Genomic DNA, 23,467 nt, shown 5'->3' with positions numbered 1-23,467 from the left:
TAAGCAGGAGTGAAACTCTCCTGCTTTGTAAAAATTGCAACTTTGTAACCTTCTGATTGGAGAAAGAAATTGTCTTACAATTTCATAACATAGTCTCAGTAACTGTTTTCTGAAGTTGTTCATTAAAATAACGAAAATTGTTTTAAAATGCATACATAAATGTAATGGAGAAATAGAGTTTTTAAAGTAACTGCTGACAGCTGCCTGTGATAAGAAAATTCCAAGGTATGTGGGGGCAGCGATTCTCCGGCAGAGCTGCTAAGCACAGCTGCTCTACCTTCCCTCTCCCCCCCTGCTCAAACAGCTCTGTAAACAGTCTTTTGTTGCTTCTGTATTTTACAGATAGGTTTTTTGAGACTGTTGAGGAAACTTTAAGGTAGACTTATTTGGTGGAATACCTAGCTCAAAAATATCTTATTTGACAGGGGCAGTTTTTGCCAGAGAAAAAAAAAAGGAAAAATAAATAAACCGTTTCTAGCTGGAAGTTTCCACCTTTGTGGAAAGAGAGATAAAATCTAAAGATATAATACAGGAAATTGCCTAACAACAGACAGCGTTTCAAGTTTAAACTGCATCTGTCCTAGTCTCTGTGCTAAGCAGCAGAGGTGTGTCCCTGTTATCAGGTGACAAGCTTAAACCAGAACTGTTGCTGCTTTGCCAGGTGTGCATCCTGGATCCCCTGGTATACTCTTATGAGCAAAACCCTAGTTTAAAGCACCCTGAGTGAGTTTTACTGTGGCTTTATGTAAATTGCTAAAGTTGAAAGCTACTTTACGAGTGTTAACTTCTTAAATACATCTATGTAAGTTAAACTGTTACACCTATTTTGTTTAAATAAGATGTTTAAAGTTTTCACGCATATCCCAGAAAAATGTATAAATATCAGTAAAAATTCAGAATTGGCTGCTTATAAATCCTAGCTGATCATATCGTTTCAGAGGCTGGGTGAGACTGCTTAAGTTTTAAAAGGACATGACTGTTCTCCAGTTTCATTTTTTACATGTTGCCATGGGATTTAGGTGCTGAAAAAATCTCCCGGAGCAGTTAATTAGGGGTGAGATAAGAAAGGGTTTATTTGCCAAGGCAGAAGATGTTACAAGACGCGCCCGCCCGTGCCCGAGAGGTTACATTTTATAATACCATCCATCCAATCCCAGATGTGTCCACCCTGTGGCCTTTACTCTGGACCGCCCCGGGGTCCACCCCCTGAAATGGGTCTGGGGTGCATTTTGGGACCACCTACTTCATCACCTTCACCATCATCAGAGCACAAAGGGTACATAGTTACCTAATTTTTGACTTCATTCTGTGGTTTAGGCCCAGATATGCTGTTCTGTCAACTGTCTAGGCCTTGCCTTGACAAAAGACTAAACATTTCTATTAGATTTGGGGCTATAAGTGATATAGGGAGGATAGAATGGGGTAAGAGGGTTAAGGAATGTATAAACAAGGGTGCTAGAGGGAAAAGGATAAGGGACAAGGGACAAAGGAGGGAGGTTGCTGCTTTTAAAACCTACTTATAAAACTTACAAGTCCTACAAATATTAGAAAAATAAAAACCATTAGGGGCTTAAGGCATCAACATTCAGAGAGGCAGGAATCTGCCCCATGAATTTGTGAATCCTGTTCAAATCTCAAGCTATGTGTGGCTTGATAATAGAAAAGTAAAAGATGCAAAACTATATTTAATCCAATTATGCAACTAAAACCCTTATCAAAATCAGTAATCCCATCCTCTGAAAGATTTCCATATGCTGGGATTTTGAACAGCCGATTGTTTCTTCATAATGAAAGTTGCTATTTGCTTTTATTGAAGTTACAGTGACCTTCCTGAAATTCAGTGTGTTTTACTTTACAATAGGAGAGAATTTTTCTGCAGTACAACATGATAAAATGCTGTTCAAAATGATAAAAGTAAAAGGAAATACAGAAGTTAGAGACCTAAAAAGATGAGCTAAAACTAAATGTAATTGTTCTAACCAATGTTATTTGAGAAGCAGGACTGAAGAATGCTCCAGGAAAACATTCAAAGAACCAAGCCATGGAACCTATCTCCAACAGAGAGAATTACACTGCAAAGAATCATCACTAGGCCTTCAGCTTCAAAGAAAAACTGCAAAATTACCCACGATACCCACTTAAAACTGACTGAACTATTAATAACAAATCTGTGAGTTTTTTATTAAAGGTGAAGAACAACTAAAAAAAACAGATGAACAAGAGTCGAGAGTTAATTACGTCCCAGACATCAGAGACAATTTGGACTGACTTCTCACAGAAGACACTAAATTTCAAGCTGTATTAGCAGACTGTAATAGTGATTTATCTATTCATTTTTCTAGGTATCGACTATAGACAGAAATCATGTGTTGCTGCCAATCACACATTACTCACGTAACTCAGACATTGGTTTAACTTCTCCACAATTTAGGAAGTTTTGAAAAACTGTAAGGACAAGTAATGTTGTAATTTGCTGGTTTTCCAGAGCTAAAACGATTCTTGCAGGTTGGGGTGCATGTCACACTGCAGACATCCAGCATAAATCTCTAAAAGTTACAACATTATACTCAGTGTGAGGGGGCATGAACCTCTTTAACAGAATTATTTGCAATGTACTGCATAAATTCTAATAACTGTTTTGTTTTCCTTTAGTGACTACTGCTGTGAAGCTTCTCTTAATATACTTAATGTAAACGTTCAGAAATTCTTTTTCAGTATTAACACTATTGGGTAGATGATCCCACGATAACGTATTGTACAGGTTAATTTAATCCATATTTGATACAATATTCCTTCAGTTCAATCAAGATGCGAATTATGAGTAACTAAATTCAAGAAGTGAAATACCATTTGTATTAATTTACAGCTCTTACAACATGTTGCTAAAAGATGAACAAAAATATAGAATTAGATGATGTGCTAATAGACTAACATAACCCTGAATTTTACACATGAATAGAGGTTGCTTTATAGAGCACTTCATTCCATACAAAATTTCTGATACCCTTTTTAATTAATGTTAAAAGTGAAAGTAAGGATAATTCTTCTAATGGAAAAATAGATGTTAGTGCCTTAAATATTAAATTTCAGTAAGCTACAAACATGTCCCACCTATCTCAGGAAAAATAAGACTTTTAAGTACTGACTTTACATAAAAGATAAGAGTACATATGACTTGAGCATTGCAATTTCAGAAATTTTCACTAAAATAACTGTCTCCTTTTAAGTTTGTTTTATAGTGAAGAACGTGATACAATAATATTCAACTACAGACAGAAGCTTTAACTTATTTACCTTATGTTTTAACTTACAGGGACCAGCTGTAAGACTAGTAGTGCAGTACTGTATGTTGTCTGTGTAAAGGGACAAAACCTTACGTTTATACTTAAATTACTGATGTTTAAAAACTCCTGAGATTTTTATTATTCAAACAGTTCTTTAACTCGTTGCAGTTAAATTCAAAGGTTTAAATTGTTGATTTTTTTTCCTTTTTGCCCTTCTATATGTCTGCTTACTAAAAGAATAATTAAGAGTAATTCAAAAAATTTAATCCTAATCCAGGTTACTGTAATCCGGTGATTGCAAACTAAACCTTCTTTCCTTTTCCCCCTTCCTGTCATCACATTTGTGTCTCCCTGCAGCAAACTCATTGAGGAAGTCTATTCAGTCAAATAATAAGGGGGGTTTTTTTTGCATAACTAAGTCAGGTGTGTGGCCTGAGTATCGAGACTATGTTGTCTCCACAGTGAACTGACTTAAACACTTATGCAAATAAGCCCACGGGACAAGTGGAACTAAAAATAAGATCAGGTAGCATATATAACGCCTGGCAGAGTTATGGAGCAGATTATCCTGTGGGAAATCACACAGCAGCTACAGGATGGACAAGGGATCACACCCAGTCAACATGGGTTTAGGAGGGGCAGATCCTGTTTGACCAACCTGATCTCCTTTTACGATCAGGTGACCCACCTGGTGGATGAGGGAAAGGTTGAGGATGTGGTCTATCTGGACTTCAGCAAAGCCTTTGACACTGTCTCCCATAGCATACTCCTGGAAAAACTGGTAGCCCACGGCTTGGACAGGGGCACTCTGTGCTGGGTCAGGAACTGGCCCAAGGGCCGGGCCCAGAGAGTGCTGGTGAACGGAGCTGCATCCAGTTGGCGGCCGGTCACCAGTGGTGTTCCCCAGGGGTCAGTGCTGGGCCCAGTCCTTTTTAACATCTTTATCAATGATTTAGATGAGGGGATTGAGTCCATCATCAGCAAATTTGCAGATGACACCAAGTTGGGAGGGAGTGTCAACCTGCCAGAAGGCAGGAGGGTTCTGCAGAGGGATCTGGATAGACTGGAGAGTTGGGCTGACTCCAATGGAATGAAGTTCAACAAGGCCAAGTGCCGGGTCCTGCACTTTGGTCACAACAACCCCCTGCAGCGCTACAGGCTGGGGACAGAGTGGCTGGAGAGCAGCCAGGCGGAAAGGGATCTGGGGATGCTGATCGACAGGAGGCTGAACATGAGCCAGCAGTGTGCCCAGGTGGCCAAGAAGGCCAATGGCATCCTGGCCTGCATCAGGAACTGTGGCCAGCAGGACTAGGGAAGTGATCCTTCCCCTGTACTCTGCATTGGTGAGGCCACACCTTGAGTATTGTGTTCAGCTCTGGGTCCCTCAGTTCAGGAAGGATATTGAGGTGCTGGAGCGGGTCCAGAGAAGAGCAACGAGGCTGGTGAAGGGACTTGAGCCTCTCCTATGAGGAGAGGCTGAGGGAGCTGGGGTTGTTTAGTCTGGAGAAGAGAAGGTTTAGAGGCGACCTCATCACTCTCTTCAACTACCTGAAGGGAGGTTATAGCCAGGTGGGGGTTGGTCTCTTCTCCCAGGCAACCAACAATAGGACAAGGGGACATGGGCTCAAGCTCTGTCAGGGGAGGTTTAGCTTAGATGTTAGGAAGAAATTCTTTACAGAGAGGGTTATCAGGCATTGGAACGGCCTACCCAGAGAGGTGGTGGATTCACCATCCCTGGAGGTTTTTAAAAAGAGATTGGATGTGGCCCTTAGTGCCATGATATAGTAATTGGAGTTGGATCAGGGGTTGGATTTGATGATCTTGGAGGTCTTTTCCAACCCAATCTATTCTATGATTCTATGATTCTATTCTATGTGTAATTTCTCTTGATGTTCCTTGATCATCTCCTTTAGAATACTCTGTATGTAATACTGTCTTCTTAACTTTGACTTAACTGGAAGTTAGTACCCAAAATGAAATAGCATCAATAACAAATAATGGTTATAACACTGGAACTTGGGTTGTGAAACAAATTGGGTGCATTTCGGTTGGAAATTGAAGGTGTACAGGCATTACTTTCTTATATTCTTTTAACTCAAATGACATTGTTTTTATTGTGCTGTGTAGAAAAATCAAATTACTGCAAGATACAGATACGCAGAGATTCCTAACTCACTCATAGGACAAATTGTTGTCAAGAAAACATTTTACACATCAAATGAACATTTTAAAATATAAAAAGGGGGGAAAGAGACTATGCAGGCACATAAACAGATGCTAAATCAGAATAGATCTCATTTAAATTTCCTTGTGTTAATTCCTCTTCAAGTCAAGTACAATTGTTAAGCGTGACTACCAAAAATGACTGAGTAGTACACAGCCAATAACTACTTGAAATGTAAACTGTGTAATTAAAATGTAAAAGTATAAAGGAAATTCCAGCTATGTGTGAGTGAAGAGTGACTGAGGTGGCCACCAATGAATGACTGAAGAGAGATTGTATGAGAGAGAGAGACTGTGTAGATATATATGTGTTACAATATATGTGTGTGCGAACTTAACAATGCTTTTGTATTGGAGTGTTGAGACTTTGGGGGAATGTATTACATGGATCTCTTGGACTGTAGTGAATCCTTGTTTTGAATGGTAGACGAGCTCTCTGGATTCTTTCTTGGTGGGATGTTGTTGCTGTGTTTCTTTTTAGCTTTGGATCAGGGGTTGCCAATGCTGGTGCCTTGCTTGATCAGCCTGTTACAAAGGGCCCTGCAGCAGACTGTCAAAGCCATCTTTGAGGCATAAAATAAAAAAAAAAAAAGAGGGGGAATTGTCGGGGTTGACAGAGAACCTGTCAGCAGCCTGGCAATTAGTGACGAGGAATTTAAACAACTTTTAGGAAATATTTACTGTAATGTCGGACGGAACAAACGTAATACAGCCCAGACCAAAGGTCACCAATCAAAATGTGTATAGTGTCACCAATAGCATGTCACAGCATGCACAGTGTCTTCAGTGTCACCAATAAGAGTGTGTGCAGTGTCTTCTGTACTACCAATTAAAGTATATACAGTGTTTTATGCTTGAGACTTGACCAATTGTGTTGTGGCATGATAGTGTACAAAAAGTAAAAAAGAAACACTTGAGAGCAATAAACAGCTTCCTGATCACCTTACACCTGGACTACGTCTGATATCTGTGTCGTTTTGGCCGTTCCAACTTTATCAGCGACATATATACACTCAGGTTCAGGCAGGAATGCCCAGTACCTCCGCCAGGGTGGGGAGTTCCACAATGGGTGATTGTGAGTCATGAGATATTTTTGGAATCCTTGGTGGCCTATTAGCAGACATGACCCCCTCAGGCTGGGTGTGGAGGTGCTAATGACTCCCTGGAGGGGAGTTAACATCACCCATAACTATAGCCTGAGGGGTCAGATGTGCTCTGGGCAGCTGCTGCAAATGGTCTATTGTTAACAGTTCCTGGGAAATGACATGGAGGGTGTAGAATACACAGTTTGGGTTACACCCACACAGTGATGAACTGCTCCCGGCTGTTCTAACTAGGACAGATACTCAGGTAGTTTTTCTTCCCCATTAATTCAAATGAGGTGTCTATCTCTGCAAATCAAGATGATATCCAGAAACAAAGGTATCCAAACTGACCTTCATGAAAATTTGTCCCTTGAATTCCTCAGTTCTCCTGCAGCCTTCCTGAGACATTGTTACCTAGGTTAAAGTGTTCAATATCCAAGAGGACCTAAAAGCATTCCTTTGATCTGAGATCATAGAATCAGAATCAGACGGGTTGGAAAAGACCTCTGAGATCATCAAGTCCAACCCTTGATCCACTACCACCACAGTTGCTAGACCATGGCACTAAGTGCCACGTCCAGCCTCATCTTAAAAACCTCCAGGGACGGAGAATCCACCACTTCCCTGGGCAGCCCATTCCAATGGCTGATTACCCTCTCTGTAAAGAATTTCTTTCTAATATCTAACCTAAACCTCCCCTGGCGCAGCTTAAGGCCATGTCCTCTTGTCCTACTGCTGATTGCCTGGGAGAAGAGACCAACCCCCACCTGCCTACAACCTCCTCTCAGGTAGTTGTAGAGAGCGATGAGGTCTCCCCTGAGCCTTCTCTTCTCAAGGCTAAACAACCCCAGCTCCCTCAGCCTCTCCTCATAGGACTTGTGTTCAAGTCCCTTCACCAGCCTCGTTGCCCTTCTCTGCACCTGCTCCAGCACCTCAACATCTTTTCTGAACTGAGGGGCCCAGAACTGGACACAGTATTCCAGGTGAGGCCTCACCAGCGCTGAGTACAGGGGCAGAATCACTTCCCTGGTCCTGCTGGCCACACTGTTCCTGATACAGGCCAGGATGCCATTGGCCTTCTTGGCCACCTGGGCACACTGCTGGCTCATGTTCAGCCTCCTGTCGATCAGCACCCCCAGGTCCCTTTCTGCCTGGTTGCTCTCCAGCCACTCTGTCCCCAGTCTGTAGCGATGCAGTGGGTTGTTGTGGCCAAAGTGCAGGACTTGGCACTTGGCCTTGTTGAACCTCATCCCGTTGGAACCAGCCCAACTCTCCAGTCTATCCAGGTCCCTCTGCAGAGCCCTCCTGCCTTCCGGCAGGTTGACACTCCCTCCCAACTTGGTGTCATCTGCAAATTTGCTGATGATGGACTCAATCCCCTCATCCAAATCATCGATAAAGATATTAAACAGAACTGGGCCCAACACTGATCCCTGGGGGACACCACTGGTGACCGGCCGCCAGCTGGATGCAGCCCCGTTCACCAGCACTCTCTGGGCCTGGCCCTCCAGCCAGTTCCTATCCCAGCACAGAGTGCCCCTGTCCAAGCCATGGGCTGCCAGTTTTTTCAGGAGTATATTATGGGAGACAGTGTCACATTTAGAAATAAAGACTTCACCTTGTCTGCATCTCTGAAGATAATTGGTATCAAGCACCAACTAGCTTCTAGCATATATCAAGCTTGAATCTTCACCATTCCTATGCCTTGCAGTCATCCTCACTTGCACAAAGGGCGTTCCACATGTGCACAAGTAAGTGATGCCAAAATGATGACATTAGACAGAAATCGTTTGGATATCAGTCTTGCATTTGCCACACACAAGTCCTTTCAGCAGTGTTAAAATTTCATAGAACAAATATAAATTCCACCATAGTCACATCAGGTACTGTATGGATGTACTGCACCGTGACAATAGTCCTATGTAGTATGACACCAAACCTATGCAAAACAAATACCACTGAGGTTATTTGGTGCACATACCTACTTTCCTCTGTATTGCCGAGCCAGCCCTGGTTTTGGTCTCCCTGTCCCTGAGCTGGACTTATCTACAGATAAGGCTGTTCTGCTTTAGTTGTGAGGAGGGACTGGTAGTGAGTGATTCTCCTCTTCCCCATCAAAGTGCCACAGTAGAATAAGAAGGTCAGGAAGGTCCATGGGCCTTGGATAGGGTCAACTTGAGGCAGAGGGGCTTGTTCCCCAGAGGGATAGAAGAAAAAAATGGATGGACATGTCCAGTGTTGCATTTTGCTTCCATTTTTCAACCCCAACCAGATAGGACAGTCAGCAGAACATGGTGCTAGGGGATACAAAAAGGCACCCGCTTCCACAGTTTTCAATAAACCCTGATCAAGATGCTTAATAGGATCACATTTTTGCTGGCATGACAAAGAGTTTCTCCCATCACTGGACCTGGCTGGACCAAAAGTGCTGGGCAGAAGCTGCAATGGGACTGTATTGGGTTTGCGTGTGAAGAACTGAAGCCCATGGAAAGAACTTGCATTGGAGAAGTTCGTGGAGGACTGTCTCCCGTGAGAGGGACCCCATGTTGGAGCAGGGGAAGGACTCCTCTCCCTGAGGAGGAAGCAGCAGCAGAAACAACATGTGAACTGACCATAACCCCCATTCCCTGTCTCCCTGTGCCACTTGGGGGGAGGAGGTAGAGACTCAGGAATAAAGTTATGCCCAGGAGGGAGGGGTGGGGGGAAGGTGTTTCTAAGATTTGTTTTACTTCTCATTATCCTACTCTGATTCTGATCGGTAATAAATTCAATTATATATCCCAAAGTTGAGTCTGTTTTGCCCATGATGGTAATTGGTGAGTGATCTCTCCCTGTCCTTAACTCATGAGCCTTTTGTTATATTTTCTCTCCCCTGTCCAGTTGCAGAGGGGAGTGATAGAGTGGCTTTGGTGGGTGCCTGGCAGCCAGCCAGGGTCAAACCACCACAGGGACACAGGTTGCTGTGACAGACTGCTGTTTCCTACATTGAAAAGACAGTCCTGAAATCCAGATGTGTCACCTTCTAAATTGTTTGGACTACTTCCTATACATTGAAGCAGAAGGGTGAATTAGCCAGTGCTGAATTTAGCTGGTACCATTCAGCAGTTGCTAGTACATGAGGTCTGTGTGGTTTGAGTAAGCTGGAGTTCATTATCGGCAGTGACCCATGACCTGTACTGCAGCTAAGAGCTTCTGGGATTTTACTGTATCAGCCACATCTCTGCCCATTACCTACTGTATTGGGTCTGGCTGAGATGGTGTTCATTTCCCCACAGTAGCCCTCACAGTGCTGTGCTTTGCATTGGCAGCTAGAAGGGTGTTGATAACACACCGGTGTTTTGGCTACTGCTGAGCACAGCACCAGCACTGTAATATTCCTTCCTCAGTTGAGGGCAAGATCCTGGGAGGGGACCCAAGTAGGCCAGCTGACCCAAACTGACTGTATTCCAGACCATATGATGTCAGTTCAGATATAAAAGTTAAGGAAAGGAGCAGGGGGGGGGGCATTCATTGTCTCCAATGGCTTCCTGCTGAGAAACCATTACATGTGCTGAAGCCCTGCTTCTCAGGAAAGTGACCGGTCATCACTGCTCATAGGAAGTAGAGAATAAACCTTGTTATTTTTCGCTTCGCTTTTGTGTGTGCAAGCTCTTGCTTTACTTTTGCCTAAATAAACTGCCTTTTCTCAACTCACAAGTCATTTTCCATCTTATTCTCTCTCCCCTTTTCCGTCTGAGAAGGGGAGTGATAGAGTGGCTGGGTCGGCACCTGGTGTCCAGCCAAGGTCAACCCACCACACCTACCCTAGAAGTATCCAGTGCTCCTGAATACTAAAGATGATTTCATGATGACATAAAAAAATCTTTCTTTCCTAACAGGTTTGAAGACATGTAAATGAACAAGATTATTTTTATCCCACATAGGACAAGAATAATTCCTCTGGCAGCATATCCTTGCAGGTAGACAAACCAACATACTTCCTTTGGAGGCTGTTGCCATGGCATCTGTCCAATGTCTTCACAGCATCTTCCAGATCTTTGAGATCTAACGAGAAAGGAAGAGGAAAGGAGGCACTAGTTAAAAGGCACACAGCAAGGTTGCTGGGAGAAATAAGACCCAGTCCAGCCTGTAGGATGTATTTATACTTTGACTTAATTGGGAAGTTTTTTCTGTATGGCATTTCATCCATAGAACACAGAGGTTTTGTTTTTGATTTTTGGCAAGAAAGACAGAATTGCCAACTTCATTTTACCTAACTTCAGCCATCTATGTGCCTAGCCTAAGAGGGCTGTCTAAGCTCCTGTTAGAATTAATGGAAGGAGAAGGGTTCCTCGCAAGGATGATTTATCCAGTCTATTTTAGACACCTAATTTAAGATGGCATGATTTACCCTTTGGCAGTATTTATCTCTCTCCTTTAACTACAGCGGGATCATGGATGGACTAAATTCCTGGATTTTCAGGTGAGGTAAAAGGAATGTGAACAAAGACCTCCGCCTTAGGTGTTATTCCAGGGGTAGAAATTGCCAACCAAAATTAAAGAGATGAGAGAACAGCCTGGGCCACATCTTTGTGCATCTGGAACAATGCAGCTGAAGTAAAAGCTTTTCTCCCCATCCCTTACCCTTAGAAGAAGTCAAAAGCCTCCCAGCATACAAATCAGCACCAAAGGAATTCAGCGAGAGGCCACACTTAGAAAACAAGTGAAGATAAATTAATATTGAGACAACCATACAAGACTGGTTTGTCCAGAAGTGAAAATGCAGCAGCTGGACACAACTTAATTGCTTTGGAGATTATGCCATGGGATGATGCCTTTTTCTGGATGAGTTCCATGTTACAAGGGTTCAACTGTCCACACATTCATTGTGCAAGAGTTCCTCAGTTTTCTGGCTTGTGGCAGGCCCAGACATTTTGGAATAACTACATTTTTAGTCAGCTTCAGTAAACCAAAAGCAGAAGGAATGAGATTTAGCCTGTCAGATAAATACATACTTTCATCAAGAGCTGTTAGATAAGGTTATATAACTATACAATCAGGGTTAAATAAAATGGTTTTATCATCAATTTCTGACTTTGAGACAAGTGTTGAACTGGTGATAAGTTAAACACAAATTTCTTCAAGTTTTCTCTGTACATATTATTTCTCCAAAATTAACTTTTCTTAGATAAAATTGCCTATAGATTGTGAGTCTACTGAAGATGCATGGTAGGTTGGAATGTAAGAATTTAAATGATGCTTCTGAATAAAAACCAATTTTTGCATTAATGACGTCCATTGAGATGCTTTAGGCAGACTGTCACCTTGCGTGTTCAGAGCTTGGGGGGGACACACTGACAAAGAGTGCAGTAGGGGCTGCCTATCTCTTAAGGGAATTCACTTTGAAAGTATGTATTACAGCCATGAATATCCTGTCCCTGAATTTCAGGCATAAAAGTAGGTTTCACTTGATGTAGAAATAGGGCCAGGACTTGATTCTGCAGCCTGAAGTGGAACTATAGGCACCTGTGAATAGCAGCATAGGCACTATCACAGAGAAGATGCATTAGAGTTAAAAATTATGTACCAGTAAGGCAACTTCGGTGTGTTAAATGTTTTCCTGACATATCTACGCATAGATACCCCTTAATCATTATTTCCAGGCCCAGTCGCACCATAGCCTAGGACACATTGTGATGCCCTAATAAACACCGGTTTTTAGGTAGTGTCACTGGGGAGCTTTTGGAGTCTGGCCCCCGAGGGTCTCACCCAGGACATCAAGGCTTTCAGGGACTCCGTATGTCCCAGCAGGCTGGACCCGGCGGGAAGGGGCCATCACACGGAGGGGCTCCTAAACACAATTTGGGATGAGGCCAATCAGAGAGAGCACTCGCTGTCTGCCGCGCCGAGCCGAGCCAGGCCGAGCCAGGCCAGGCCAGGCCAGGCCAGGCCAGGCCAGGCCTATCCAACCGGGCCACCGGATCGGATCCCTCCGCCGTGCCCAACTGGACACTCCCAGTGCTCCCCCGGAAGTGCTTGCCGGACTATAGCGGAAGCGGGGCGGGGTGCAGCCTCTTTGGTGCTGGCGCCCGGAGAAGATGGTGAGCACTGGGGCCCGGGTGCGGGGTATCTGTTCTCATCCGCCGCCGTGCCGGCCTCCGCGGGGCCGCGGGCCTCGTCTGGGGCGTGGGGAGGCCTTGTGCCCTGCTGCGGCCGGACTCAGCGGCGGCTCGGCGCTGCGGGGAGACGATGCTGGGAGCTGAGCCTGAGGGCCTGGCGGTGGACCCCGTTCCTGGCCCGTGTGGGGGCGCGGGGCGTCTGGTCCTGGGCGAAGAGGCAGCGATGGGATATGGGGCCGTGCTACCGCGGGATCTCCTTCGGGGTCTCCCTGCTTGCTGCGGGCCTGGCCGGGCTAGCGCTCTCCCCAGGGATGGGGCAGCTTTTCAGATAAGGGGGTTTGGTTGCTAAAGCCTCTTGTGAGTGTTCGGTTGATCTGTGAGAATAAATACCTTCCCTCAGGGAAAAGCACTTTACTGTTTATCACCGATAAATTTGGGGGAGATGAGAAACGAGTTGGAGATAACCACTCGGTGGCTTCGTTTTATTTCAGCACTGGGCAGGGGTATAGGAATGGCAAAGAGGTGTAAGGAGTTGGTGTTTCAGAGTTCAGTGTGCCTCTGCCATGTTTATTGGGCTTTGTGAATTTGTGAGTGTTTTTTAGAGAAGCCTATATTTTCAGTTATATGACTTTTGAATGATAGTGATACAATGTGCAATGTCTTGAAATATTTCTCAGACGAAGGGTACATCATCATTTGGTAAGCGACGAAATAAGACACACACCTTGTGTCGTCGATGTGGGTCCAAGGCATACCATCTGCAGAAATCTACCTGTGGGAAATGCGGTTATCCTGCTAAGCGTAAGAGAAAGTGTAAGTAACAGAGCTGAATTTAAAAACTTTTGTTTCTTTGTTGTCTTCAATAGTCTGGCTTTTTTCCAACCAGGCAAGAATACATCTTGCAGTGTTTGGAGCTTTTTTTGAAATTAAACAGATTAAACTATATTAATAATTGCTTTTTTTTTTTTTGCTTCTGTCAGATTGAATAGTTGTGCTATTCAAATGTACTGTGCAACTAATTATTTGTTGCAGATGAGTAATAGTAACTCCTGTGTTCTAGACAACTGGAGTGCAAAGGCTAAACGACGCAACACCACTGGTACTGGTCGCATGAGACACCTGAAAAGGGTCTACCGTCGATTCAGGTACGATATTACAAACCAGTGTAATCTGAAATCTTGCATGGGTTTCACTGAATTATAAAATTCATCATTCAAAGTTAACACTTATTTAGTACACTTGATGAGGTATGGTGTTTCTTTTTAAATATATTGTGGAAATAAATTATGCCTTATATCTTTAGATGAATATGCTGCCAATTATAAAAAGCTCACTCATTTTTAATACATAGGATGTATAGCAAGCTCTGATGTTTCTGTTAAGTGTAGATAGTACAGAACACAGAGGGTATTGTAATAAAACACCCACATTTGAAAAGGTATGCTTTGCGTAGCATTGCCTCTTTGGGGGAGTCTGAAATTGCTGGTTGCACTGAAGTTGTATTTTTATAAGATGCAATTCTTGAAATGCATTCCAATCTCCTCTTGCCCACAAAAAAAGTTAAGGATTTAAGTACTTTATTGGTTGCTCTTTAATTTGGAGTTCAATTAGCAGTAACTAACATCAGATTCTGAGTTAGAGGTTTCTAAAATGTGTTATAAAGCTTTGAGTTGTACTTAAAAGGTACTCTACTGTTAAACTTGCTAAGAATTTCTTTTTGTATGACCTCCATGTTCTAAAGCACAACTCTGTAACTTTTGGCCTAATACATCAGAAAGATGGATGAAAATTACCAAGCAGTTCAAGGGTCTTTTCCTAAAAATGTATATTGGATTTTATAGTGAAAAGTAGGAGTCTTTTAAGTCCAGGACCTAGGTGTAGTTGAGGGATTCATTCATCAGGAGTTTTTTGGTGAGCACAGTCTTTCCCAGAAGCATCCAGAAAATACCTTACAATGTGCAACTGCAGCCTGATTTCCACCAAGTGTTGCTGAAGTAGAAATGTCATATCCAAAAGCAAGCTTGGGTCTGATTTCTGTAAGAAATTGACTTGCACTTCAATACTAACAAATGTGAAATTTTTTGCTGAATTGCTTAGTAGGAACATAAAGTAAGGCATGCCTTCAGTGGGTGTGCTGTATCAAATTCAGTCTTGCAGTGTTTACTCAGTTACTGAAATCTTCCTGTTTGAAGAAGTCAAATTTACTTCAGCAGAAGAGAAAACCATATTGCTTATTCAAAACAGCTTGTCAATTATGTTTCTTATTAAAAATGTCCAAACATATGAACTCCATAGTGATTTCAGTGCATTACTGAGAGAAGCTGAAAAAAGCTGGTGAACCTGATCTGAAACATTACTTGTTAGAAAATAACTTGGAGCAGAAGTCACCCTTTCAAAAAGTAGTAACCATATTTCTACTTGCAGGAATGGATTCCGTGAGGGAACCACGCCAAAGCCCAAGAGAGCAGCTGTTGCAGCCTCCAGTTCATCATAAAGATACATGTATTTGTTAAAATAAATTGTCTTATCCAGAAAATGTCACCTTTTGTATATGTTTTACTTCAGGGAAGCATGGGATTCCTGAAAATACATGTATTTACACACACAAATTGTTGATGGTATGCACTGAAGCAATTAATTAAAAATAATCCCTTAATTGACTTTTCATTTGATAGCACCTCCACCTTGAATTGCTGAATTTTAAAAGAGGGTTATATGTGTTACTCAAAAGAACTTGCCTGCAAGAGAAATGGAATGTTGGCACTATGGACTGAGTTTCGTTGTGCCCTAGCATGGAGAGTCAGAATTTATCGCAAAGATGGTAACTTGACCAATGTCTCTAAGTGCTGATCTGGGAGGAAATTGCTTAAGAGGAATTCCCAGTCTTAGCCAAGGTTCACTGTTTTGTGGCTCTGAAAGGCCTGCAAAAGTATTGCCTATTCACTGGGTCATTGTTTGGGTAAAAAGAAACTGCCAAGTCTGGAGCATGCATACTGCCAGGCATGAAGGGACTGGAGATTTGTTATTCACAGAAACACAGAATATGCTGAGTTGGAAGGGACCCGCAAGGATCACCAAGTCCAACTCCTAGCCCTCCACCCATTCCCAAGAGTCACACCATGTGCCCAAGAATATCATCCAAATGCTTCCTGAACTCTGTCAGGCTTGATGCTGTGACCACTTTCCTGGGGAGCCTATTCCAGCATCCAAGGAGCCTTTGAGTGAAGAACCATTTTCTAATATCCAACCTAAGCCTCCCCTGACACAACTTCAGGCCATTCCCTCAGGGTCTGTCACTGGTCACCACAGGGAGGAGATCAGTGTCTTCCCCTCCTCTTCCCCTCACGAGGAAGTTGTAGACTGAGATGAGGTCTCCTCCAGGCTGAATAGACCAAGTGACCTCAGCTGCTCCTCATACGGCTTCCCCTCAAGGCCCTTCACCATCTTTGTTGCCCTCCTTTGGACACTCTCTAATATCTTAATATCTTTCTTATATTGCAAAGACCAAAACTGCACACAGTATTCAAGGTGAGGCTGCCCCAGTGCAGAGTAGAGTGGGACAATCCCCTCCCTTGCCTGGCTGGCGATGCTTTGCCTGATGCCCCCCAGGACACAGTTGGCCCTCCTGGCTGCCAGGGCACACTGCTGACTCATATTCAACTTGCTGTCAACCAGGACCCCCAGGTCCCTTTTCATGGCACTACTTTCCAGCACCTCATTCCCCAGTCTGTCCATACATCCAGGGTTGCCCCATCCCAGGTGCAGAATCCGACACTTGCCATGGTTGAACTTCATATGATTGGTGATTGCCCAGTCCTCTGATTTGTTGAGGTCTCTCTGCAGGGCCTCCCTGCCTTCGAGGGAGTCAACGGCTCCTCCGAGTTTTGTGTCATCTGCAAACTTGCTTAGTATCCCTTTCAGTCCTGCATCCAAGTCATTTATGAAGATGTTGAAGAGCACAGGGCCTAAATGGAGCCCTGTGGAACCCCACTAGTGACAGGTTGCCAGTCTGATGTCACCCCAGTCACTATTACCCTCTGTGCTTGACCCGTGAGCCAATTGCTCACCCAGCACAGGATGTGTTTATCCAGCTGTGGGCTGAACAGTTTGTCCAGAAGGATCCTGGGGGAGACAGGATCGAAAGCTTTACTGAAATCCAAAAAGGTTACATCAACTGGCTTCCCTTGATCAACCAGGTGGGTTACCTTGTCATAAAAGGAAATCAGGTTTGATATGCAGGACTTTCCTCTTGTGAAGCTGTGCTGGCTGTGACCAGTGTCTGCATTGTCTGTCGTAACATAGAAATTGTGTGAACAATTTCTTTGCATTTCTGTGTGTATTACCTTGGCATAGCTGAATGCTGATAGTAAAAATTACTGCGCCACTAAGATGGCTACAGGACCTGAAGTTAGAACAAAGGTGGATTCATGCCAGATGCCAAGGAGGAGTTTTGGCAGGTGAATAAAGTTTTCTCATCTCCTATGACCACCTGTTGTGGTCCAATTAACAGTGGACAGCAGAACATGTTTTCCTTATGTAACCGATGTAGTGTGAACAAGAAACTAAGCGTCATGAGCACTATATAATCTGTCTTTCTTCTAATAAAGACGACATATTGCCTGATCATATTGACCTAAGAGCATCTGTCTGTTCCCTTCCATCGATATCTGGTGCCTGAACGCAGGGACTCAAAGTTCGTCAGTTCTCCGGGACGTAAGGCGAACGGAAGAGCTGAAGGAAGCAGCTGTTACAGGCAGCACTGAGCCCCGGTGCTGTGAACAAAGCCGTGAACGGTCAAATTGGAAGCTCGCCTTGGCCCGGTGAGTCAACTGGCGGGAGCATGGGGTCCACTCTTTCTAAAGATGAAGAAGCTGTGGGAAGGCTGATGCAATGTATAGTCTCTCTAAGAGAGCCAAATTACGATAAAAAAGCCCTTGAAGGGTTAATTGTTTGTGCGAGAGCTAAGAATTTAATCCCCTCCGCTCAAGCCGCCTTTGAGGTATCCATATGGGATGCTATAAAGGATCAGTTATGGGAAGAAATGGAACAAGGGTCTAAAAATGTTAAAAGATATAGAAAATACCCTAAAGTTTGGCGTTTGATCGTTGAATCGCTGCAAGAGTTAACTACGGATCAGCGAAAACTTATAGTTGCTCAGGGAACTTTGTCGGGAATCAGCGGGACTGTGGCGTGTCTCCGAGCCCGAGCTGATAGATCTGTTTACGGGGAGGTCCTAGTGCCTGCAGCTGCACAGCCGCGAACGCTAATAAAAGCAGCGGGACTGACTCAGTTTAGCAGCACACTTGTGCCAGCAGAGACTGTGAGAAAAGTAGGAGCAGCGGGGAGTGTCGCTGGCACTCTGCCAGCACCACCGCCCTTCTCTGCGCCTGCTCAGCCAGCACTGCTACCTTCTACTGAGCATGCGCGGTCAGCAGAGCAAGAAGCTGTTTCTGCACATGCGCAGCCTGGAACAGAGCTGCTAGGAGCCTCCGAGCCACTAGATGTCGCTACATCGCCACTGCCTGGAAGCATCATGTCGCCCGAAATCACGTCATCAGCGGTCGTCTCATCAGAACCAGGAAGTCAAACCATGGAAACTGCAGTTACTGCAGCCGGCTTTACCCCTACAAGTGTTGCCGTAGCAACTGAAGCTATTTCAGCAAGGACTGCCGCCTCGCCTCGGCAGAGGCTACTGCTGTTGTAGCGGGAGCTGCCGTTTCGGCAGAAGCCACCACCGTTCCGACGGGGACCGGAGCCGCTGCCGAAGCGAGCATGACTCCTTCACCTGCTTCAGTTCTGCTACGAGAGGAGAAAGAAAAACTTAATCGTGGTAATGCAAAAGAATTATTTTCATCATTTCCATCCTCAGGCTTGTCTCCTGATGACAAGAGCTTGGACAATGGAAGCGAGACAGCTATTTTGCTTGCAATAAAAGACCTTAAAGAAACTTTATTGCTTTGCTTTCAAGAGCTTGAGTCTAAATTAGGAGAGAGACAGCTTGTTCAGCTGAATACAGCCCCCTCTAATGTTTCAACTTTAATTGAGAGTGAACCCTGGAAAGCTTTGGACTGGAAAAGTTTAAAAGAAGTTAAAAGAACTGTTATGCAGTATGGTTTAAAGAGTACTTATACACGAATAGTACTGTGGCATCTCTTTACTGCTCATTTGTTAACACCATATGATATTCGTATAATTATATCTATGTTACTTTCTCCTTCCCAGTAACTGGAAATCTTCAACGAATGGAGTGCCAGTTGTGCAGCAATGGTTGCACAATCTAGACAGAAAGGACACCCTCTCTTTGGTGTTTCTGCTGACATGCTCATGGGTCTTGGTCAGTATGAAAAAGCAGATGTACAAGCACAGTTTCCAGATGAGGTATTAAAAACTAGTCAGGCTTTAGCTTATAAGTCATTGCTTATGATAAGGGATGCAAAGTCAAGACTCCCGTGTATTTCAATCAAGCAGGGACCCACTGAAACATACAATCAGTTTGTAGATCGTTTACATGAGTCAATCAATTCAGATCCGGACATAGATAATAACATGAAAGCAAAATTCTTAGACATGCTGGCCTATAATAATGCTAATGAAAATACAAAACAGGTTTTGGGTACACTACCTAGGAGTGCTGCTACAGCCCAGTTTTTAGAAGCTGCTGTAAAAATAGTCCAACAAGAGAAAGCAGCCTATTTACCTGATGCAATAACTGCAGCAATAAAACCTTTTTTGTCTGTTGAGACTGACACTTCTTCAGAATCAGACACAAGTTCTGATGATGATGAAGAAGAAAATAATACTGGAGTTTAGAACAGATCAGCAACATTCCTAGAAATTTTTCAGAATTATTAAATAATAGAATTAGTATAGTGGAGTTTGTTATAGAATAAAGTTGTTATAGGTTTAAGATTATTAACACAAGAATATTTAGTAAAGCAATCAGTGATTTAAGAATTTTTTAACACACTTTTGCACAAAGAAAAAGGGGGAAAGAAAGATATCAGTTTTCCTCTATTGACTTGCAAAAGTGTTTTATATGTTTTAAGTTTTTTGTGCACAGGTGTTTTCTGGTTATCTGCACATAAATGATACCCTGGAAAGAAGCTGGTTCTTCAAAACAGAGCTGATGTTGTTGCTGTTGCAGGTAACAGTGAATTACCAAAAGGGCACAGTATTTTTAGTCTTACTGAGAGCACAATTTTTTTGAGCACAGTTTTTTCAGTATTACAAAAGCACAATTTTAGGTATTATGAGCACAATTTTTGATATTTTTAAAACACACAAGTCTAGAAGGTAAGAAGCACATAATTATAGAAGTTTAGAATTTAAGAAAATGTGTTGTGTGAACTTTAGATTATTCACTATATATTAGTAAAAGAAAGTTTATCTATTTGGTCAAGAAGCTTTAACATTATAAGGTACTAAAGAATTATAGCTCACAAAACACAGTGATATGGAATTCAAAAGTATGCTTGTGTGAATGTTGACAGTGGCCACTGTGAGAGCTTGTATGTGTGTGTGTGTGAATGTATGATGATTAATGTGTTTTGATCCATCAAATACACAAATATTTTTGAATAAACACAGAAGACACATAACTCAAAAATGAATGAAGTTCCATCCACAAGTGTTTTAAACTGAATAAAGATTTTCAAGAATAAATCCTATATTTAGAAAAACACTTTTAGGAAAATTTAAGAGCACAAACCTTGAAATTAATAGGTTGTTAGCTTTGTTAATGTACTATTATTGTTATATGTATTCATGTTTATTGATATGTTATTGGTACAATAAAGAGTGATACAGAAATGCAAAACAAATTGTTCAGAAACCGAAAAAGGGGATTTGTCGTAACATAGAAATTGTGTGAACAATTTCTTTGCATTTCTGTGTGTATTACCTTGGCATAGCTGAATGCTGATAGTAAAAATTACTGCGCCACTAAGATGGCTACAGGACCTGAAGTTAGAACAAAGGTGGATTCATGCCAGATGCCAAGGAGGAGTTTTGGCAGGTGAATAAAGTTTTCTCATCTCCTATGACCACCTGTTGTGGTCCAATTAACAGTGGACAGCAGAACATGTTTTCCTTATGTAACCAATGTAGTGTGAACAAGAAACTAAGCGTCACGAGCACTATATAATCTGTCTTTCTTCTAATAAAGACGACATATTGCCTGATCATATTGACCTAAGAGCATCTCTCCGTTCCCTTCCATCGATAATTGTCCTTCAGGTGTTTTCAATACCTCCCAGAATAATCTTCTCCATAACTTTACCAGGCACTGAAGTGAGACTGACAGGCCTGTACTTTCCAGGGTCCTCCTTCTTGCCCTTCTTGAAAATTGGGACAACGTTCGCCAGCTTCCAGTCAAGTAGTATCTCTCTGGATTCCCAAGACTGCTCAAAAATCAATGAGAGAGGTTTTGTGATGACATCATGTCTCGGTTTAAGGAGACTGAAGTGTTTTGCTAAGGAGGGTGATTTATGAGGTAGACCAAACTCCTCTCTCTCAGCAATTGTAAATCCGAAATTAAGAGGCTTCAATCAAGGAAGTATGGAAAAAAGAAGAAATAACAACCCTTTATTAAAGAATATATGTGTATTGGCAAAAACAGTAACAGAACACAAAAACAACTAAACAATAATCCTGTACCCAAAAGTCCCCCTCAAAAAGGAAACAGTTTGATACTTCTCTGTCCTCTAGCACAATTCTAATCACGGTTGGCAGGAGCGCTGTTGGATCATTGGAGGAGTAGAGCCTGCAGCGCTCGGCGTTGGTTGGCGCTGTTGGGCTCTGGCGGTCGTTGCGTGAGGCCCCGGATCACGGGAGAAGCCGAAATGGAGATCTCCCCCCCCCCACCGAGGAGGAGAAGGGGAAAAAGGGGAAAGGAGGGCGGTTTCTTTCCCACGAAACTCACAATGTCTGTGGCTGGCTGTGGTCAGGACTCCTCCCTTTCCTTGCCGAGCACAAACTCTCCGATGAAATCTGAGCAGGTCTGGCTGGCGACAGAGCAGACCATAGGCAAGCCGAGGCTGGAGAACAGCCAGATGACCAGGTCGAGAGCAAAATGGCCTCAGAGATTTTCCAGCACACATCTTGCCCCTGTTAAGGCAAAAAAAAATGAAGTGCCCCCTGTTTGCAAGGAGAGGAGGAGAAAAACTCCTCCCCCCTCCCTACAGTTTTGGAAGGGCCATCAGCCTGGAATGCAGGTCTGCCAGCTAGTTCTTTTGTATAGTCAATTACCCCTTCCCCCTCCCTTGTTCAACATCCTTCTTTTACAGCAGGACAGGGGAAAGGAAAATTTCTGCTTGGATTTTTAGAACAAGTAAACCTATGACACATCAGCAGCTCTTTGAGGATTCTGGTATGAACCCCATCAGGTCCCATAGATTTGTAGGGATCCAGCTGGAACAGCATATCCCGCACAATTTCAGGGTCAACATGGAGTGGATCATTCTCGCAGTCATGGTCCTGCAGCTCAGGGCACTGAGATCCCGTTGGCCCACCATCCGTGTTGAAGAGAGAGGCAAAGAAAGCATTAAACACGTCTGCCTTGTCTCTGTCCCTGTTTGTGAGTTGACCATCCTTATCCTCTAATGGGCCAACGATATTTCTATACTGCCTATTGCCATTGGTATATTTGAAAAAACTGTTTTTATTGTTCCCCACATTTCTGGCAGCTTCAACTCCAGTTGAGCTTTGGCTGTACGAATTTTTGCCCTACAGTGGTGTAGCAGGGTGAATTTATGCTGATACTTTTTGTCTGTGTTTGGCCCCAGCCACCTGTAGTAGTTTATATTCTCCCTGGCAAGTTCACTGATAAAACAGTGAATTTGTCCTTGGAGGGAGAACTTCTGTATAAACTATTTTAATTGGTGTTCTGTGATTGGCTAATTGCCCTCCAAGGTTGCTTGAAGGAGAGATTGAGGAGGAGGAGGATGAAGTAAACCCACCGACTCAATTAAGAAAGACCCTCTCCCAGGTGCAGTACTGTCCTAGTTAGAACAACTGAGACCAGTTCATCACTGGACGGGTGTAACCCAAAACTGTGTATTCTATAGCCTTCCATGCCATTTCCCAGAAACTGTTATCAATGAACCATTTACACCATCTGCACATAGAGCCTGACTCCTCAGGCTATAAACTAGGTGTTGAGGCCTGCGAGATAGGAGGTTGCTCTTGTCCTCACACCCATTAAGGAACTCCCCGCCCTGAGGGAGGTACTGAGCATTCCTGCCTGAACTGGAGGATATATAATCTTGGAGTCTTGGGACTTTTTTAACCACTCGTGGGATCCAGAGGAAGACTGCAGATCACCGCTCTCAACTGCAGACCACCGCTCTCAACCAGATTGCAGACCACCACTCTCGACTGGACTGCAACCACCACTTTTCAACCAGACTGCAACCATCACTCTCAACCAGACTGCAATCACCACTCTTGACCAGACTGCAACAGCACTCTCACCAACAGGTTTTCCCCTCTCCTTTTCCTTTGGACTCAGGGGGCCCAAAGAACACCACTCTGTTCATGCCCCAGGGTGCTGGGTTATATATTTGGGTTTTGTGGGTTAAAACCAATTGTTTGTCTGTACAATCGTACTTATTTTATTATTTTATTAAATTGTTATTCTGACTTATAATCTCTCTTTTGAGTTGAGTTCATTTCCCCTGCTGGTTTACCTTTAAACCAGCACAAGTACGCAGGCGCAGGGAAAGCCACGCGTGCGCAGAAGAGATATTACTTGCATAACCGGGAGGTGGGACTGAGGCCC

At 43.4% G+C, this 23,467-nt stretch overlaps 1 protein-coding gene, 1 long non-coding RNA gene and 1 other non-coding gene across 3 annotated transcripts; 2 read left to right on the top strand and 1 right to left on the bottom strand.

Moving 5' to 3' along the window:
- Positions 1-2,467: 2,467 nt before the first annotated feature.
- LOC116780057 lies at positions 2,468-5,565 on the bottom strand. The gene is made up of 3 exons (XR_004354300.1): positions 5,442-5,565; positions 4,222-4,223; positions 2,468-2,498 (listed from the first exon to the last, which is right to left on the bottom strand). It is a non-coding gene; the product is annotated as an uncharacterized LOC116780057 (long non-coding RNA).
- Positions 5,566-12,623: 7,058 nt separating this feature from the next.
- LOC116780049 (60S ribosomal protein L37) lies at positions 12,624-15,231 on the top strand. The gene is made up of 4 exons (XM_032674561.1): positions 12,624-12,672; positions 13,368-13,503; positions 13,751-13,835; positions 15,115-15,231. The coding sequence occupies exons 1-4, from the start codon at positions 12,670-12,672 to the stop codon at positions 15,182-15,184; spliced, it is 294 nt and encodes a 97-aa protein (XP_032530452.1). The 5' UTR covers positions 12,624-12,669; the 3' UTR covers positions 15,185-15,231.
- LOC116780098 lies at positions 14,933-15,013 on the top strand. Its single transcript, XR_004354329.1, has one exon. It is a non-coding gene; the product is annotated as a small nucleolar RNA SNORD72 (small nucleolar RNA).
- Positions 15,232-23,467: the final 8,236 nt, after the last annotated feature.

The sequence above is a fragment of the Chiroxiphia lanceolata genome, chromosome W (genome assembly GCF_009829145.1).
Source record: "Chiroxiphia lanceolata isolate bChiLan1 chromosome W, bChiLan1.pri, whole genome shotgun sequence".
Lineage (NCBI taxonomy): Eukaryota > Metazoa > Chordata > Aves > Passeriformes > Pipridae > Chiroxiphia > Chiroxiphia lanceolata.
Note: the sequence above shows the minus strand (reverse complement) of the source record. Positions and strands in the feature narration are given on the sequence as shown.

Excerpts from the sequence above, each read along its gene's own strand:
- LOC116780049 (XM_032674561.1), top strand. Across the intron at positions 13,504-13,750 it reads TGCTAAGCGTAAGAGAAAGT|ACAACTGGAGTGCAAAGGCT; the intron begins GTAAGTAACAGA and ends CCTGTGTTCTAG. Across the intron at positions 13,836-15,114 it reads AGGGTCTACCGTCGATTCAG|GAATGGATTCCGTGAGGGAA; the intron begins GTACGATATTAC and ends TTCTACTTGCAG.